The 20,539-nt window shown below is 47.8% G+C and overlaps 2 protein-coding genes across 6 annotated transcripts in view; one reads left to right on the top strand and one right to left on the bottom strand.

The window, feature by feature from the left end:
• Positions 1–14,071, bottom strand: part of SMG7 (SMG7 nonsense mediated mRNA decay factor) — a 44,844-nt gene extending 30,773 nt beyond the window's left edge. For all 4 annotated transcript variants that reach the window (XM_050307364.1, XM_050307367.1, XM_050307366.1 and 1 more), the window contains exon 1: positions 13,959–14,071. In XM_050307364.1, coding sequence (XP_050163321.1) covers positions 13,959–13,987 — 29 coding nt within the window. In that variant the 5' untranslated portion in view covers positions 13,988–14,071. The remainder of the gene's footprint in view (positions 1–13,958) is intronic.
• Positions 1–20,539, top strand: part of ZBTB37 (zinc finger and BTB domain containing 37) — a 331,509-nt gene that overhangs the window by 121,821 nt on the left and 189,149 nt on the right. Inside the window, exon 1 of one of the 2 annotated variants that reach the window (XM_050307388.1) lies at positions 16,146–16,233. The exons of the other annotated variant lie outside the window; for it this stretch is intronic. The gene's annotated coding sequence lies outside the window, so the exon portion shown is untranslated. Of the gene's footprint in view, positions 1–16,145; positions 16,234–20,539 lie in introns of those variants that run through there. 2 annotated transcript variants of the gene reach the window in all.

Raw genomic sequence — 20,539 nt, 5'->3', positions numbered from 1 at the left:
TTACTGCAGCACAAGTTCTACAAAAAAACCCTGGAAAACCCCAGCCCTCATAAAACCAGCTCTGAACACAACACTCTGCTTCCCACCGTGCCTGGAGGGGAACTCCACCCGGTTTTCCCCTGGCAGCTGCACCAGTTCCCCCGGCAAACCTCAGTGACACAACCCCCCGATATGGAATTGAGGATTTACAGGACTAAAATGGGCAGTGAATCCAGGCAGCTGGGCTTATGAAAGCAATCACAACCCAACCACTTGTTCTGTGACTCTACAAACCAAAAACCATAGGAAATGGTCAGGATAGCTTCATTCCAAGCAGGAATTTATATCCCTGCACTCCTCTTCCCAGGAGGTGCGTGCAGAAATTGTACCACAATGAAAAAGCACCTGCAGCCTTAACCTGCCTCAGCAGGAGGTGACTTATCCCAAAGCTCATCAAGGGCACTGCCAGAATGTATTCCCTTCCAGAAGAAGGAAAATTAGGGTTAGGAAATGTAGGAAACTTTTCCTTTTGGGTAGGGAAGGTAAATTTTCTATGCTAGCATACTAAAAGTCAAACACACTTGATATTCTATTTTAGTGATTCCAGTATTTGACAAGGCTCACACCCAACAACCACTATAGCAGATTTTCCTCAGAACAGTTAACTTCGAGAAAAACTTACAGTCCTCAGTGGACTTTTTGTTTATTTGTCTGTATTTAAGTACCCCCGTGCTGATTCAGGGCAGGGCAAGGCAGTAGGAAACACAAACAGCAGGGGTACTGAATATTCTCCACACATTTTCTACACACCACTCTAGCACAGTTAGGGGAAATTGGTTGCTCAGAAGCCTCCAGACACTGTTACCCAAGACACATTCACATCTGGAGAGTTCAGTACTGAGGAAAACTTGCTGATACAAGTGGCTGACAGTTTTATGGGAAATAAGCATTTTTCCTTTAATTCCTAAGAGTTCCCGCTGCCACTTGCTAAAATATAAAGCTTTATTTACAGTTTTTAGAGACTCACTGGGCACTAATCCTTTACAGCTGGTACACTTTGCTAAAGATTGGGTTCTGAAAGACAAAGAACTCCGACTTCTCTGGACTATTTTGTTGACAGCAACTGTGTATCTAACTAGGACCCCTCAAAGGGAAATATTTCTATAGCAATCTTAGGATTGTGTACAAACCTAGAGAGTTATGCCTGAGTAACAGCAGCAGGGAACTTGTAAGTAAACTTCATCTCTGATATTTCCTTCCCCTGCTAATTCAACATCACCTGAATACACGAGACTTCAGACAGCAGCTCCAGTTAACAGCCTGACACATCTTTTCCTGAATGGGTAACTGGATGAAATCAGGATTTTGCAATCCAATATGGATTTTACTTACTTAGTTGTGTACAGACTCTACCCACTCACCTGTGCAACGGATATGGACCATTTAAAAGCTTTTTTAACAGCTTTACCTTTATAGAACAAGTTCTTAATGTTCCCAACTTGCAAGAGTTACCACCTAATTCAAATGACCACAGTTTTCCTGAAGTGCTGGGATCACCTGCTTTGGGAGCAGGCAGGTTTTGGGCAGCAAGAGATCTTCACAGAGTTAAATGCTCCATGTGCCTTTTACATGGAAAGGAAACTCCTCCTCACACACATGGCAATGAGAAACACCTCCAACAGAACCACTTTACTGTCAATTTTACATGCTAACTACTTTAGAGCTTATTACTCCTGTTCCAGGCAGCTGGAGTCAGGGTACAGCTGATTTCTTTGAGCTGCAGCTTAATCAGATTATAGGCAAAGATCAAAGCCACGGAAACAATTATTTTACAATCACTTAAGAAAAAAAAAAAAGGCAACACTTCTGCAAGCAGATGCTAAAGCAAGGCAATCACCACCTGAACACAGACACCCTCCACGGGGAATCCTCCTCCATTCCTTTTGTGTTTTCACCTCAGCTGAGAAGGACGTTGAGAAATGAGGACACAGAATAGGATTTTTCTTAATCCCATCTTCCCCCCTTCTCCTAGTCCAGGCTCTATTAGGAGCAAGTCATAATAATCATCCTCGAAATGCGATCACCAAGAACAACTCTGCCCAAGTTTGATCAGAACTGACAATCCTCCTCCCCGGAGAAGGGTAAAAGTACCCTCCCAGTCAGCTTCTTTCAAACTCATTTTCTTCCTCCAGTCTCAGGGAAGTCGGTTCCTTTGGCTCAAGATTTTAAGATGACGTGCCCAACAGGTAAAAGCTCCCCTCAGGGAAGTTTGTATGTGCTGCATCTCCAGTTTAATCTGCACAAAGGGAAATACAAGTCTCCTACCCTGCTCAGGCTTTGAGCATTCTGCTGCCTCCACCCAAGTCTCTGCTCACCCTCTCCTCAGCTGCATTTTCCACAGTGGTTTGTAAAGATATTTTTAAAATACTGATTATGCTGTTCTTTCACCCTCCATCTTGACCACTGGTTATCTGGAATTTTAGTAAAGCCAACAGGGAGAAAAATAACCTCTGAATGGGTGTCACCCAAGCCAGAAAAGCACAAAAACTCCAGTCACCTTTACTCTGGTCACCTTCCAGGAGCTGACAGTGGAGCTCCGCAGGTATCCCTGACAGTGTTTTCAGGATAGAAAAATTCAGATTTAATATCAGTAATGACAATTTAATAACCATTAAAAGGACACTCAACAAATAAAAAATGGATGCTTAATATGTGTGGTGCTTCAAGAGAGGGATATCTTTTCCTATGTTAAGGAACACCTTCAAACAAAAGTTTCTAATAGCAAACAGTCAACAAACAATATTTTTATGGAATACTCTGTTTACCAGCATCCATAAAGTAATACATTTACTGCACTGGCTGACAGCATGTCAGCTTTGCAGCTGACCTGAGAATAAGTGAAAGGCAAGACATTTAAAATTGAATACATAATCCATGTGTGCATCTCCTTAATCTTTACACAATCCACTGGACAAGCTCATTTTTCAAAACTAAAGCAATCTTCAAGGTCCACAATAAGGGCACAAAACCTTCAAGATTGCCTTCCAATCCACTCAGCCATAAACAGCCCTCTTCCTTAAAAAAGGGACCAAAACCCACAAAGCTCTGCTCCCTCACTACCCACAACATGGAACTTCTGGGGATCATTCAGAAGGGTTATCAGTTCTTGTGACTCTGGTGCTAAGAGGAATGTAAGAGGTTTGCATCCCAAACTACCTTACTTCCCATGGTAATTCCCACAAGGTGTTGAGATTGAGCAAGGAGAAGCAACAGAATTACTTTCTGAACAACAACAAAAAACAACAAACCAACAAAACGAAAAGAACCCCAACAAATTATACCCTTGTAATACCACTATTTTTTTCTCTTTCAAATCCACCCTGATTAGAGTGCACGCAGTACCAGGTCTCAGTTGTGACAAATATATAGTAACCCCAGCACTAATTTGTTACATTGCAGTTTCTGACTGGGTAAAACCTTCCCTTGTGTTAAGAGCTGGAAACTGCAGGCAGCAGACAATAAAACAAGTGAATGTTATTTAACTCCTTTTTACAGCTTTTGCACTATCAAAGCCACACCCAGAATTACAGAAAATGCAGAAACCTGAGCATTGGGATCAGCTTCAGCTGGGTATCACCAAATGAGTTTCAGAAAGTTCTGCCCTTCGAGTCAGCCCTGGCAGGAGAAACCAAACCAGCCCAAACACTGCACGGGATCTCCCAGACAGGTGTAGAGAATCCAGCTCAAGGGAAGCCAATGACAATCAGTTTAGTGCCACATTTGCAATGCAGATCAAACTGATTAAAAAATGCTGCAGCCCTCCTGGTTTCAGCCCTACAAGCTTCCTGCTGCCTCCAGCCTCCACTAATAGCTCAGGATATAAACTCCAGATATCTTAGTGATTTTGGTGGGTTTTACAGACCCTCTGCCTCTCATTTTAAAAACTCCCAATCATGTAAACGTCACACAAAACATTACACCTATGCACTAACGTGACATACCCAAAAGTTTTAAACAGTTTTTCATAATTAAGGGATTTTGCAGGATTTGAAAGGACATTGGGTGGTTCGGACAAGCCTTGCCAAATAACACTCAGGTTACATCCAAGTATCCCCCTAAGCTGCACCTTAGAAATTATTTTCAATTCTCCATCTTGAAACTAAATGCAAACCACACTGTGAAAAGCACAACAGCAGCAGAAGGCTGAACACCAGTCAAGGAGAATGATATCCTCCATTGATGATAATTAAATGGGTACTCAGTATATCACTGACAATCATTTACAGGAGTCTCATTAGCTGCTCCCCATTCTCTACCAGAAACACACAAGCAATGATGTTCTGAGATAAATACTTTTTAACCAGAGAATATCTGAATAATCATTTTCCCCAGTGAAACATGGAAATGAAAAAGAGGTGGAATCCTCTACCATCCCAAGTTTAATGCAGTTCTATCACATACAGTAACTTACAACAAACTAGAAAGGCGTGATCATAAAATACCACCTCAAACAATACAACCAGCAATATTTACTATGTATTTTAACAAAATGTGGCACAAAGATACCTGACTGAGCTCATGACATGGGAAAAGAGGGATTCTTACTGAACCTTAGGTTTAATTTCTGGTGGAGCAGCACACAACTCTCCCACAGTCCTGTGCTGTTGGTTCTCCTCAGTTCAGGAATGGCTCATCCACATGGGCTGTGAGCTACAGTACCCAAGCCCACCACCAAAACACAGGAATATGGAATATATTCCTGGAATATAGAATATATTCCTGGAATATGGAAAATTACTCTGGTCTGTGTTCAGCTGAAGGAGAAACACATGAGCAATCCAACCAGCTCAGATCTAATGAATGTTATTAGCTTGGCAGGAGGGAAGCAAATGGATACAGTACTACAAGAACTGTTCCTCTCCAGGAAAGGTGCAGCCTGAGGCTTTTGAGCTCTGTCAAACACAGAGAGGTGTGGAGGAAAACCAGCCTGGCTGAAGAGGTGCAGCTCCCTGGGCCAAGTCCAGCTGACCTGTGCAGCTCTGCTCCAGCAGGTCCCAAGTGCCTCCGATGGAGCCGCCACTGCCCTGCCGAGCGCTCCCAGGTGCTCCCAGTTAACCAATAACCTCCTTTCCCGTTTCACAAACCAATGGATTGGTTGGGAGCGAGCATCTGAGCAAATCTGTAACTGCCAAGGTTAAACCCGCTTGTGAGGACTAAGTGTTTTTATTAAAAAAGTCATCTGATTTCAAATTTGAACCTCGAGACCTTAAGGCAGAGTCCTTTCTAGTTCTGTGTCTAGAAAAGGTCACAGGACGCTCAGCCATCAGCACCTCATTTACGATCACCTAGAGGGAAATCTGGGGGTTAGCAGATCTTTACTGAGTGCACTCTCTCTTTCAATGGTCAGACTAAACCTGCTCATTTACACTCATTTTACCCTCTGCAAGGGCTGATGGAAAGGCTCCAGAGCGACGGACTAACACATCCCACCTAGAGATCAAATCTTAATCCTGGAAAGGACTTCAAAAGGTTCCATAGCCCATTCCCTCACCCTGATGTTATCCCTGACAAACATTTCGTTGCTGGAAGTCCTACAGAGTCACCTCCACACCCCAAGGCAGCCTGTCCTGGCCGCTCTACCAAACCATTTCCAGATCCTGCCTTCAAGAATCCTGGTGCACCTCGAATTCTGGCTCCTTCCTCCCACCAATTTCCTCAGCAACGTCACCAGCCTTGCTCAACCCACTGCTACCTCTGGAAGGTAGGAAGGGGACATTCTCTGAATCTTGGATGCACATCAAGCCACCAAAAGATTCACCCCTTGACTCCCCAGTTATGAGTTGTTCACTCATGTTGCAGAAGCCAACTCAGCCCTGGCATTTCACTTTGCACCCACTAAAGGCTGGATCTCATTGTCAAATGTTGTGCACGGTGTACCAGCACCTCCAAAAGAAGTTTGAAAAGAGAGTCATTTTGGCCCTGCACTTCAGCAGGGTTTGCCCCAAACCCTGTGTTTTCAACCATTTACCTCCAAAGAAAATAAATCTCGAAGTTAAACAGTCAGGGCATGTTCAAACTGGGTGGAAAATCTGCCACACGTTCATGCCCCAGCATAATCTATGTGACATGTCCTTAAATTAAGGCCTTCTGTATTAATTCAAATGAATGTTGGCAATGCTTATTAGACAGTTTATCATTTCTTTTCTAGTTAGAGATGTCACATTTATGCTGAACTTTATGCCATTGATGGTGTAAGACAAACCAAAACACCTCCTAGATTTTTACTGCAAGTTTACTCCCCATCTTTTAATAATTTAACTTATAACCATTAACCAAGATAGAAATTTTGCCTTTTTCTTCAAACTGAAGTAATGTTTTTTCTATTTTACTAGTAACTGAAGCCACATGTTGGAGTTTTAAGAGCTGCTACAGTTTTTGTGTTTTTATACACTCTAGGGGTTTTTCCTTAGTATCAGAAAATGTGGTTTAAACCCTTTGGACACTCTTCTTACTGCCATTCACAAAAACCAGACCAACCAGTAGATTTTTTTCCAGGGAATAGCTGGCTGCAACAAGTCTCTATGCTCAGAAGCATCGTCATCAACAAGTATTTACACTACTTCAAGACAGACAGCTTCAACAGCCAGAAGTCTTGTCCCATCCTTCTGTCTCCCCTTCTCCATAGGTACAGATGTTTAGCGTTTCTATTTTCAGATATTAATGGTCTTAGAGGTTTCCCACTCAGAATTAATTTCTCATTTTCTAGCAGCTAGAGAGCAGCTCTGAGATAATTCAGCTCTATGACAAGTGGGACCTGCAGACTCAGAACAGACAAGGCTTCAGGGGGTGAGGGGAAGAGGGGGAAAGAAATAAAATAAAAACACATACCAACATTAGACAAAGCAGAAAACTGTTCAGTCAGGCCAAGGACTAGAGGACACTTTCAACACCTCAGACAATGAAATAAAAATATGAGAAACAGACTGATGTATTGGGGATACCATAAGTTCTTTCAGAAAAATGTAATTTCTTTTCCCTTAGAGTGGAAAAGAATATTAACTCTAGCAAGACTCCTAAGTACTTCAAGGGTATCTCTGATTTGAGTCCCCTCAGTGAAATTCAGTCTGTCACCCACTGCTCTGTAAAAATCCCAAGAGACTCCTCAGCCTTCTGGTTCCTTATGATAATCCCCTGAGTGCAGCAGCCAGCGTGAATAATCCAAGAAAAGTCCTACTGGAATACAGAAAGAGGAGAAAGCAGGCCTCATGTTACTCAAAAAGTCTTATTCCACCCCAACTTACAGCATTACACTGATCAGACAAGTACCTGCTGAGTTAACTCAGAGGAACTGAAATCCTCAGCATCAGAACACTGATTGAGCCATCTCCCCTTCATTTGGTCATCTGGGAAGTCCCCAAGCTTACAAATAGAAGTCCTTCCTAAACTCAAATGGGAGGAGCAGCAGTGGCCAGACAAGTCTAGAAACGGGGCCTAAAGGCAGGACTGGGAGCAGGTGACAACACCAGAACAACTGTTCTGCTTCACCCAACATCTTGTTAAGTGTGACAACACCAGTGCTCCAGAGGCACAGAGAAAAAAAGCCACCAGTCCTCCACCCTGTGTGAAATGGGGAGCAACTGTGGCCCACAGGAGTCCTCCTGTCACTCCACAACAAACATTAAATTTGTTGTCCTCTATTCTGCTCACTGCAGTGAGGTGGAGTGGAGATGCCACAGCCCTCCCTCAGCACAGGAAAACAAACCCCTGTGTTCTACCAAACACCACTGAAATCTGTGACCTCCCTCATAAGACATTCAGGACCAATGCATGCAATTCTGCTCATGATTTTAAGGAAAAAGCTCTGTGGGTTTATTCCCCAGCAGCTGAGCAGTTTCCCAGTGAGATGAGGTGAAGCCTCAAAGGAAGGAAAGCACTAACTAATGTCCTCCCACATATACTCCTTACAAATTATAGCTGTGTTCCTCATCTGCTCCTCCACCAGTCTGCTCCTCCTAGTAAATCTCTTCTGCTGTTGGGAAGATCCAATAGCAGTGGTGATGGATCCTTAAAACTCCACAACCCCCAGCAGCTCCTCATCCAACAAAATCAGACCCTACAACAGCAAACTATCCTCTCCTCCCCCTCCAGCCACCACACTCCTGAACTGCAATCACTCCTCTTCCATACTCATTTTTGCTGGCTGAGCAGGGCAGGGCAGATGCCAAGGCATCTCTCCATCGAGCCACTCTCTTCTCCCAACAACCCAGCCTTTCCTTCTCCAGTGGGAAGCACCGAGACATCTGAAAACGCACACAACAGCCAGTGTGGCAAACTGAAAAGCCAGCTTCAGGTTTTCATACTGACTGTTTTAAACACAGCTTTAAGTTGCTTGACATAAAAGTTTGTGCTGCAATTCAGTGCCCAGATCTTACTTAGAGGCAAAAATAATCTCACTGGAACAGGCTAGGTTTACTTGTTAGGACTTCTTAGGACAAAAGAAACAGATCACCTGGTTTTACTGCCACAGCAGAACTTTCTCCTTTCCAGTAAGGATCAAACTACACGGGAATATGCAGGTTAGAACAAGAATGAATTGCTACAGGAATCATCCCTGCCATCAAAAATAAATAAATAAATACAGCTGTAACTTTACTTACACTAACCTGCACTTCTAGGTCACTGGAACACTGTTGTGCAAGTAACCTCATAGCAGAGCACAAAGTAACAGCATCCACAATAAACTGTGTTCTGCAGCAAAGGAAAAAAGGGGAGACTCTCAGTCCAGACTGAAGGGAGGGGTATGGTTTGTGACAGTGATACCAGCTACATTTTTTTTTTTAAAGTATATATAACTCTCTATATAGCTACAGCCATATTCTAGGTAAAGGGGCATTATTTATTAGTGTTATGGGTCAGTGAGCACCTCCATGATAAGGAGCACTATCACTCCAAGCAGCAGTCCCACCCTGCCCTTACACAGCTTCATTTCTGTTGCACACACACAGCCTCACCCTTTCTGTCAGCACACCTGTGGTAAGGTGATGAATGGGATCAGGAAACCAGCTCAGACTGAGCTCCCTGGGTACAAAACAAAACAAACCAAAACAAAAGCAGTTCTAACCTGCTGTGGTTCCCCAGTCCAGCTCCCTTCAGACCTGGCCATAAACCTATAGCATCAAATCAGGGCTGAGGGAGAGTGAGAAACTTCTGTCAGGAGCTGCTAAACTGCACAGGCACTCGAGTCCTTGCTGTTAACTCCTGTACAGAGGAGCACACTCAAACCCCACACCAGGGCTAAGAGAAGCTCTGCAAGTGCTGATTTACCCCAGCTGGGCTCTGCCTGCTCCTCTCCACAGGCACACTCATTTGGACCACCCAAATGTGATCACCTTAACCAGTTAACTACCATAAAGTTATAATGGTAACAACCAACTTTGAAACATCTCTGTATAGAAGTCTGCTAAAATTTGTTAAGGACGCTTGAGAAAGAAGAAAAAAAAGTGGTAAGCAACACATTTGTACAAGCCTTGCTTCCTTAGGGATCTAGGGCTGAAAAAGAGAAAGTATCAGAGCTCTGACAGAGCTTCCAGAGTTTAGAACAAATTGCCCCTGCATGGCAACAGGATGCTTAATAATTCAAATCCCCCTGACAGGAAGAAGGGAGCAAGTAAGAGCTGCCCAGAGACCTGTGGAGTATGGTGTGTGTCTTGGGGCTCCCAGCAAGATGTGTTTCCTTCAGCAGAAAGCTCAGAGGGGAATTGCTTAACACTTTTTTATTTTAATTCTTTTTACTTCACAGGTCCCCACAAAAAGCTTGATGATCAGTAGTAAGTAGTAGCCATCATCAATCTTATTTCCCTTTTTAAATTTGCCCCATTTCAACTCCTCCCTGTTTCAAATTCAAGAGTAAAGACTGTGTGAAAGTAGCATTAATCATTTCAGAGCATAAAAAAGCTGGAGGGAATTCTTTCCAAGACTGACTGGTCTTATTCAGATATCAGGACAAATCAAGAAAGCTGTGGATCAACTGGAGCAAGGCCAGCAGAGGCCTCCAGGGCAGTCAGGGCTGGAGCACTTGGATTTGGGACTGCAGGAGAGGCTGTGGGAGCCAGGCTTGGTCAGCCTGGGGCAGGGAAGGCTCCAGGGCACCCACAGCTGCCACATGCCCACAGGGAGGGGATGGGGATGGAGAAGGTGGATCCAGGCTCTCCATGTGGCAGGAGAACAAGAGACAGTGGGCATAATTACAGGAATTAAAATACGAGAAGTTCAGACTGGATGTACAGAAAATCTGTTCCAGCCAAAGAGGAGCACAGGCTGCCCCAAAAGGCTGAGCTGCCTCCACCCCTGAAGGCTCTCAGGACCCGAGTGGACCAAGCCCTGAGCACCTGGTCTGATCCCAGAGCTGCCCCTTTGAGCAGGAGGTTGGACAGGGACCTGAGGTCCCCTCCAGCCTTCAAGTTACCTTGTGATCCTGTGAGCTCCAGGAATCACGCTGCAGGCACACAAGGTTCTCTGTTACAAGGTTACATTTCCTAACTTTTTCCTTCCTCTGCTCTCAAAGTAATTAAATAACTGACTCAGTCTTGCTGAGACTCATTCCGTGTTTCAAGAAGATTTGTGACTTTCCAGCACGGACAAGTATCACCTCCACCTCCAGGACATGCTCACACACACAGACTGCAACACTAAATCACCTCTGCTCTACCCTCCTCCCCTAAACACCGCAAGAGATGCATCACAGACCAGCAGACAGCAAAGGAGCAACCGTGGACAGACACAGCAGATTCAGAACTTAATGGAGCCACTGATGAGTCTTTGAAAAGAGACCCACCATTTGAATTATTAAAACAGTCAAACCTTTAATGAAGTTGGTTACAGCCTCATCATAAGGCTACAGGAAACTACCTACTGGTTTGTCAGCGCTGGGATTTCTAAGCAGTGCTCAAGCCCTGTAATTCAAGCACATTTTATTCTACGCTTGCAGAGTGCTAAAAGCCACAATTTACCAGGGTAGTGCCACATTTAACTGGTAACTGAGCTCACATCTCTGTGAAATGCAGTTGAGACGGTCATATCTCAAGCTGCTAAAGTTCTGAATCCTAGTTAACTACACTCTGAACATTAACACATAAAACTGGCACTGAGGACCATTTCCCTGAAGTGAACAAACACAGACTAAAGTTCAACCATGTCTTACAAAAAGGATGTGCTTGGAAATTTCTGTGGTACTGTGTTAGAAACCCTGTCAGTGATATTTTGCCTAAAAGTGACTCCTTTTACACCTAGCAGGACACATGACCCATTTTACTGTAAGACAAGTGCCCCACAAGAGTAGTTTGATTTATGGGGAGTATTTGTAGATTCCCAAACCAGCACAAATGGCACGGACACAGATTTATAGCCAAATGTGATGAGCACATCCACCTCAAACTGTGCCTCTTTTTCCTAAAATCTCTTTGAAAGAACCTTCTGAAAGGCCTACTCACCTGACCAGCTGCAATGCAAATCTTTTGAGCACTGACTCAAACAACGACTCGAGAGAAGGATCTAGGAAACTAGATGGGAGAGAATCCCCTCCGGTACTCTTGACAGGTCACCTTGAAAAGGATAATAAGACTGGGGAAGCAAAAATCCCAACACTTTGTTACAACATAGGAAGATGACTTAGAAACAGACTCTCCTGCAACTTTGCAAAGACTCAGTACACAAAGCCTGACCTTCTTTGTTCTTCCTGGAAGACTTCTGTAGAAGTCTCGGCTGTTTCTCAGTTCTCACACGTTGACTGAAGGGACAAAATCCTTTGGGGACAGCATTTTAAAACAGTTGATTCGCACACACATGCACAGGAAGCAAGAGACTGGTAGTGGAGGAGTTAAGGCAGCCCAGCTGAAAGTCCCTTCTTCCCCGCTCATTTTTTCAGCAGCTCGATTCTTGCAGAGTCATTATTTCACTAGTTATTCAACCATTACATGTTCACCTCAGAAATCCAGCTCCTTCCTGCCTAAACCTCAAATACACAGAAAGGTTTCTCACAAGGAGTCTTCTGTCCCTCCTCAGTTCTAAGATGACAAAGACCCACGTGAGACTCATTGCCCCATGTCTCAGTTTGGCACAGTGTTTCGTTAAACTGCCCTGTCCCATCTTTGTACTCTTGCCTGCGTATTCCTTCCTCACTGCACCTGGATCCAGCTTGTCATGCCAGACTAAAAAGGAGGGTGCCCTCCTCCCTAAGGCAAAGGACTAACAGAACTGGCTCTGAGGCTCCCTTTCCCAGTTCCCTTTCTGAGCCTGGGCTGCAGCAAATCTGCAGCTCCCCTTCTGCCCTATGCAAATCAAACCATTTAAATCTGCACTCTGTGGGTATAAAAAGCAGCTTTTAAGGACACCCTTCCCCAAGCCCAAATGGTCTTTATAGGCAGAAGGTGAGGATTGATGGACTAGAAGGTGCTTGGAAAGTTTGGGAGGGGGACTGTCCAGGTGTTTTAGGAGATAAGATTCTTGGTGACAAGAGCAAGAGTCACTGATTGAAACAGATCAGTGGCCACCTGCTTCAGTCCTGCTGGCTCAAAGCAGCAAGGAGAAAGCAAGAAAAGGCCCAGGACAAGCTGAAGTGCTGGAAGCACAAAGCAAGGAGAAACAGGGGGATTATTGCCCACCTGTCTGCAGGTAGGGAGGATCTCCAGCCTGGGGCAGTGGAACATGGAACACTAAGGAAGAGTCTGGGGGTGCAGAGAGGTGACAGGGACATGTGTGAGTTCAGAGCTACAGCCCTGCCATAACTCAAAGCAGTCAGAGACTCACAGACAAGGGCAGACAGATGTTACAATATTACTAAGACACACAGTACAATACAGAGGCAAGTCTTATACTGCTAGAGGATTACTAATAACGAGGCCTTTAAGAGCTTTTCCTGTAATGTAAGGGGAAGGAGAGAATGAAGACACTTCTAAGACAGCAGAGGTGTACTCACCTGAAACAGAAAAAAGCTCATAAACTTATTATTAGAGAAAAATATTACCTTTTTCCCTCTTTTTTGAAAAGATACACTTGAGGCAGGATGTGGACTAGCTGAAGGAGGCAGAGACACAAGACAAGATGAGGAGGAAGGGAAGGATCTGGGGAACCAGTAAGGGGAAACATCTGAAGTGTTTCAGAAGCGTGGATAGAAAGTGCTTTCAAAATGTAAAAACCTCTTCGAATTCACTCCTTCTAAACCCTCCCTAGGCCCTGAACTGTTCAGAAGGAGCGTGCACGCCCTCTTGGCGTTCCTACTCCTTTTCCATGAGGTGTTCCAGAAGGGTCAGGCCTGACACACCACCACCAATAACTTGGATATTTGGTATTTTACAGCTGCCGAAAAGCCATTTGTAACTCACGACGCCGCTTTCCAAAACCACCAGAGCAAGAGCATTTGGGTACGAGTGCACCCAAAAGGTGAGTTCACGCCAAAGCCTATCAAAGTCCAGCTCTCGCTTCGGGGACCTGGGCACGGTTCCGTCCCCAGGCACAGCCCCGCCGGACGGGCCGGGCTCCCCAGCCCTCAGCTGCCGGTCCCCAGCCCCGAGAGGCTGTGCCAGCCGTGACCGAGGGCTCGCAGCTGATGGCGAGGGCTCCGACACGGCTCCTGCCGCTCCCGCTCTCCCACAGCGCTCCCGGGGCTGGGAGCGCCGGGGTCAAACGGCGCGGCCGCTCCGCAGCGGCGGCTCCTCCCAGGGAGGGGCTGGAGAATCCCGGCGGGGGAAGCCGGGGGGCTCCCCTGCCCTCCCCACGGCCCCGGCGTGACCTTGCCGGGGAGCCCCGAGCCATGCGGCAAGCGAGCCCGCCCGCCCGCCCGCGGGGCCGCGGAGCGGGGCGGCTCCCGCTGCCCGCCCCGGGCACGTCCTGCTCGCCCCGCGCCCGCCGCCGCCGCGAGGCCTCGGGGCCTGCGCCCGCCCCCGCCGCCGCCCCGGCCGCCCCGCCGCCGCCGAGACACTCACCGGAGATACTGCGCGCACAGCAGGCTCATCCTCCGCCGCTCGCCGCCCGTCCCGCCGCGGCTCTCACAGCCCGGGCCGGCCCGCCGCCCCCGCGCCGCCGCCGCCGCCGCCTCCCGCCGCCGCCATCTTCCCGTGCAGGGCCCGCGGGGAGGAAGGGGCGGGGTGTCCCCGCTCAGCGCTCCGGCCGGGCAGGACGGCCCGCGCCGCGCGCCCGCGCCGCTCCGGCCCCTCAGCGGCCCCGGGCAGCCCCGGCCCCGCCGCTCCGGCCCCGCCGCGGCCCCGGCAGGCTCCGCTCGCCGCTCGCCCGCCCCGCTGAGGCGCCGCGGCCCTCCCGCCGCGCCGGCCGCGCTTCCGGGCCGGACCCCGCCCCCGCCGGCACTTCCGGCGGCGCCACCGGCAAACCCGTCCCCCGCCCGCTGCCATGGCAACCGAGGGGGCGGCGCGGCGTTGCCATGGCAACCGCAGCGCATCCCGGGGCCCGCGGCCCTGGGCCCGCCCCGGCACCCGCTCGGCCACGCCGCGCTTTGAAACATCCCCGTCACGGCCCTCCGAGGGGCGCTGAGAGGAGGCTGCCCGCGGCCCTGGCGGGGAGTCCCAGTCACAGAACCCCAGAATGGGTCAGGCTGGAAGGGACCACAGTGGCTCATCTGGTCCCACCTCCCTGCTCCGGCAGGGTCATCCCAGAGCACATGGAACAGGATTGTGTCCAGACAGCTCTGGAATATCTCTGTTGAGGGAGACTCCACACCCCCTCTGGTCTCAGCACTGCACAGCAAAGTTCTTCCTCATGTCCAGGTGGAACTTCCTGGGCATCAGTTCCTACCCATGGCCTTTTGTGCCATTCCTGGGCCCCATGAGCAGAGCCTGGGCCATCCTCTGCCCCTCCCTGCAGACAATGACACACTTGGATGAGATCCCCTCTCAGTGTCTCTTCCCGAGGCTGAACAGCCCCAGCTCCCTCAGCCTTTCCTGCTCCCAGAGATGCTCCATCCCTTCAGCATCCTCACAGCCTCTGCTGGAGCTCCAGGAGCTCTGTGTCCCTCCTGTCCTGAGGAGCCAGAGCTGCTCCCAGCACTGCAGATGTGCCTCACAGGGCCCACAGAGGGGCAGGATCCCCTCCCTGACCTGCTGGCAGAGCTCTTCCTGATGCACCCCAGGATTCTCTTGGCCTTCTTGGCCCCCTGGGCACTGAGCTGCTGGCTCAGTCCCTCAGTGCAAGGGCAGCAGTGGCCTCACGCTTTTTTGACCTGAAAGGTTTCAGCTGAAACAGCACTTGTAGGCCTGGACTTCCCCCAGAGACTCATAGAATTATCTGTGTTAGAAGAGACCTTTAAAGTCATCAAGTCCACCTGTCAACAGTGTTGATGAGGCATACGACAAATGAGAGGGGAAAAGAAAAGAAACTTATCTTTTATAAGGCCATTATCTCACACCGACTTCTATTCTCCATAATCTGCAAGCTGAAATTAATTTAGGACAATTTAGGATCAGATGAGCACCGAGGAGGTTGGCTAATGCAAGTGGTGTCATTTGAGTCTGAAAGTGACCCCGAGGACAAAACGAAAGATCAAGTTTCGTAAATAAATCCCCTGCGTTTTTTTTCAGGTTGAAACGAGAACCTGTTAAAGGAAACGATTTTCAGGGCCCCACGTGTTCAGACAGAAGCCTCTGAAGGCTGCAGAGTGGATTTCCTGGTTTAGGTGCAGTCAGGGCTGGGCAGGAAGCCACGGCCAAACCTCTGGTGGGATCCTGTGCGGCACCTCAGGCGGGCACTGCAGCAGGGCCCGGAGCTCAGCTCTGTCCCTCCAGGCTCTCAGCTGCACAGCAGGAGCAAACTGGTTCAGAACTGGGCAAACTGGGGCTGCTCCTGCCTGCCTGGGACCTGTCCTGAGCTAAAACAGGCTGAGTTTGCACTCGGAGGTTGTGTCTCCTGGATCAGGGCACAAATGCAGCTCTCAGGGCACGTTGTCCAGGACTCTGCCCAGGCCCTTCACATTGTCCTGTGTGTCTGGGAGCCTTATCCTTCTGCTCCTGATACAGCTTAGGGCACCCTGCACTTAATTGTGGCCTTCCAGTACCTGAAAGAAAGGTACCACAAGAAAGATGGAGAGAGATTATTTTCAAGGACAAGGGGGAATGGCTTCTCACTGGCAGAGGGCAGAGCTAGACTGCATATTAAGAAGAAATTCTTCCCTGTGAGGGTGGGCAGGCCCTGGCACAGGTTGCCCAGAGAAGCTGTGGCTGCCCCTGGATCCCTGGAAGTGTCCAAGGCCAGGTTGGACGGGGCCTGGAGCAACCTGGTCTGGTGGAAGGTGTCCCTGCCCAGGGCAGGAGGTGGAACAGGATGAGCTTTAAAGTCCCTTCCAACCCAAACCATTCCAGGATCCTACAACGATTCAATGATCTCTGAGGAGACCCACCAAGCAGCACATAACTGCACATACACCTCCAACTTATCCAGTTTTCTCCATTGCTCTTCTCCCAGGGATTATTCCAGGGCCTCCCCCTCCCTCCTTTTGGCCTTGGCCAACCAAATTGTTGCTTTTCCACCTTTTTCTCCTGGAGAGGATCACCTCCAGAGGCTTCCTCCCAGGCAGAAAGATAACATACAACCTGACTTTAATAAAGTAACCACCAGACTGCAAAGAGCACTCTGGCTCATTTCCCCAGGGAAGCAATGTTATTGCTTAAAATAAAACGTTTGAAATAAAACAAATGTTCACCTGCACTGTTATCACTTCAAATAAAAAGTGATTCTTCCAATGTCCCTGCACCTCCAGTTTTGGCCTCAGTTTCCCCTACACAACATTTCTGAGGGCTTCACCTTGCTGCTGATTGCTCTGCTCTGTTTCTCATGACATTCTACTCCAAACCTTTTGTTGCACACAGCAAGGAGGGTTAACTTCAATTTAAGGGGGAGCCTCAAGTCAATCTCCCCTCTTAATTTTGTTCCATGAGATTTGGGATAAAAGCCTTCTCTTCAAAGAAGCAGATTCCTCATAGAGGTCAACTCATATTATTTTTTTTTTTTGTCATTAGCAAGTTATTAACTGCAACCTCCCATTTCATTAATTACACAGCATCTGGAAGGATTTGGTCCCCACAGGAGGGGGGTAGACCAGAGACACTGTGAACCCAGTGAGTAAACCCCAGCCCTCAGCCAGTAAAACAGCCAAAATTCCCTGGAGTGGAGCTACTCTGGTCTCCAGAGGGAAAGCCTCATAATCCCAAACCTGTTTTTACATCATTTGGTGGCCTCTGTCTCCACACAAGCTCAGCATTTCACAGACCTTGGGTGCATTTATCCTCAAAACACTGATTTAACCTGCTCCAAGAGGAAAGCAAGGACCACTTCCACTTAACAGATTGTCAGAGGAACAGAAGAGATTTCCTCAAGGTCGTTTAAGACAAGAATGGAGAGGGGGACCTCATCAGAGCCTGCTCCCATCCTTCTTCATTAATACTGACACTTTAATTGTCCAGGAATATCCTGTGAGGCTCACGGAGTCCAAGGTCTCCCTTTTGTGTGCATAAACTCTCTCCTTGTTTTCATGTGCAGATGTGGCCACTGGACATCCCTCTGTCTCTGTGCCAAACCCTGGCTTTTGTGTCTTGGAGACATCACATTTTCCTGCTGCTGAGGGTGAAAACACGGGATCAAGGAAAGATGAGAGCACAGCACAAGAGCTGAACGATGAAACACGAGATTCTCTGAAGGTTTGGTGATTTATTTCAATCTAAGTGCTGGGAATGTGAGAAATTAGCACTCAAAAGTAACTGAAGAACGTGAAGGAAGACACAAAAGTATGAAGATACCTAAACAATCTTAATTTTGTCCTCTACTCATCCTGATCAGTAATTATGTAATCATGATTAAAGTGTTTTTGTTGTCATTCCAGATTATACTACTTAGCTTTTTAATTGTTAATGACAAAAGCCTCATCTTACCTTACTTATAAAACCTCATTTCCTCAAATATAGCCCCTATGCAAAACTTCAGGAATTTCAGCTGTGTAGAGGTTTCATTTTTCCCTTGCAAATATCACTCAGAACAAAGAAAAATAATAAAACAGGGCTCCCTTCTTAAAGAAATCCCTTTTAATCCTTATAATTCATAAAGCATCTTAATAGATTTCCTTTTAATTCTGTGAGAATAAGCCAGGGTGTTGGGTCCACAACCTCGACCCGTCTCCAGGAGCTTCTGTGGGAACCAGGGGTTTTATTCCAACTGGGCCACCAAGTGAGCAATTTCCTAATTCAAGATCTTTTGCTCCTTAATTCTCAAGGAAGGGTCTTTGGTTTTTGGTGTTTGTGGGTTTTTTTGATTTGTTTTGTTGTTGTTGTTTGGGGGGTTTGTTTGTTTTTTGTTGCATTACAAATATTTCTTAGAGATGCATGACTGGCATGTGGGGAGCAGAACTGAACCCACTTCTTAGCCCTGGACAGAAATGGCTCTGAAATGTGCCAGAGTGGGTTCACAAATTGTTTAAGCCTCTCTAATTGACCTTTTCTCCAACATGTTTGGGTTCTTTTAAAAAGAGTTTGCAGACTGCCAGTTTAAAAATCATTAAGCTGGAAGGTTTTCCTTCTTCTTCCTGAACTCAGGAGGATGGACAAGGTGAGAGGCAGCGCCAGGAGGACCGAGGAGTCCCCATTCCTCACCCCAGTGAACACATCCACGACCTTCTGCTGCACAGTCCCACTGCTTGTGGGGAAGAACCAGACAGATCCATGTGCAGAAATACCACTGGTGTGAATCACAGGTGATGTTTCAGGTGTGCTTAACAGGTCTAGCCTCACCTCTCAAGTCCTACAGGCAAGGATTTTGCAGTGCTGGTATGAGCTCCCTGTGTTGGGGTGGACAAGTCACTGTGTTTCTCCTCTTTTCTTCCTGAGAGAATAAACCCAAGCTAATCATCCCTCTGCCCCCTCTCTGTCCCACTGTACCAGCTCTGCAGATGGCAGATGGCTGCTTGCCACCATGGGCTGGGTTGGAGCCCAAATTGGCTGGAGCTCTTGGGGTGCTCCGGCACTTGCACAGCAATCCCAGGGAGGGCTGGCAGGGAACACCTGGATCCTACAGCTGGGGCAGTTGCCTTCACCCCTGGGAGATCTGCACCCACCTTACCAGGGAAAGCAGCAAGGAAAAGAAAATAAAGGCTGGGTTGGAAAAAACGTTGAGGGGGAGAAAAAGGTGAAATAACCTCCACTGCACAGCCTTGCAGGCGTCGCTCCCGCACCAAACCCCACAGCGCCTCCCCAGCCAGCACCGTTGCTAAGTGACAGCTGATTTACTACATCACTCACCCATCCGGCGGCAGCAGCAGCAGGAAAGCCAAGGAAGAGGTGCAGGCAGCGCTGGCCAGACCTCACCCTCAGCATGGCCAGGCAGTGCCTCATCCCACACCTGCACAGATCAAACTCCAGGTGAAAGGGAGCAGGCAGGGATTGGGCTGCGTGGCAGGAGCTGCTGGGCCCGGTGGGTTGTGCTTGGGATCACCAGGCAGTGGGAGAACTCAGCCATGGGCAGTTTTCTCCACATGTGCCCTGTCCTGCAACAGCAGCACCTAACGCTCCTGTGGCTGCCAGTGGTGCAACCTGTAGAAGGCTGAAGGGAAAAGATGCCCTCCTGCAAAATTTCCTATGCAAAATTAGCTGGGAGTGGGGTTGAGACTAACAAAAAAAATTCAACTTTCTCACCTGAACTTCAGCCTCTTCTGTATAAAAGGACTCAGGGAAGAGTCTTCTTGCAAAGGGCAACCCCACACATTTCATAGAAGCAGCGTAGGAAGAAAATCAACACAACCCCAAAATCTAATCCAACTGAATCAGCACATGTCTGTACAGAGCTAGTAAGAAGGTAGAGTACTGTACCTTTACTGACTTGGTGCTGTTTGTACATTTATTTATTGTCCTTTCCCCATGCAGCCGATGGACAGAGATGGATTCCTGCCCCCTGGCCTTCCTCGTGGCTCAGTCCAGGATGCAAAGGTAACACCAGTGTTTTTAGGACACCTCACACTCCAGTCCAGCCCATCTTCCAGCTGATCTGCCTCACCTGTGCCACCCACCTACCCATTATTGTGGTCTTTGAGACTAACACTGAGAATGAACCTCTGAGAAGCCAAATAATTTTGTGTTTGCAGCAGCAAACTCCTCACCTGGTTTTCTGCTGGTGAGAGAACAAGGTTCCTTGAAGGACTTTTGTCCGTAGACAGACATTTACACCCTCAACACCTTTTTTTCTCCTACTTTAGAATATTGTCCTGGTAATTTTAGTTTGGGTTTGTTTTTTTTCCCTGCCTGTAAGAACCTCTGACTAATGCACGTAAACTAGTTTCTTCTTTCCACACTGAAATGTTTGGGGGTTTTAATGGTTTGTTTAAACTCTGGCAGCTCTGCCTGCTTCCCTCCTGATCCCCAGCCTCCAAAGCCTATTCAAAGGGGGCTGTGAGCTCTCAAACTCTCCCTGGAAATGTTTGGGGCCAGGTGGAATGGGGCTTGGAGCACCTTGGTCTAGTGGAAGGTGTTCCTGCCCATGGCAGGGGGTGGAACTGGATGACCTTTAAGGTCCCTTCAAC

Source organism: Myiozetetes cayanensis, unplaced genomic scaffold, assembly GCF_022539395.1.
Source record: "Myiozetetes cayanensis isolate MyiCay16 unplaced genomic scaffold, myiCay2020 scf12, whole genome shotgun sequence".
In the NCBI taxonomy this organism is placed as follows: Eukaryota; Metazoa; Chordata; class Aves; order Passeriformes; family Tyrannidae; genus Myiozetetes; species Myiozetetes cayanensis.
This window is presented reverse-complemented; position numbering and strand designations above follow the sequence as displayed.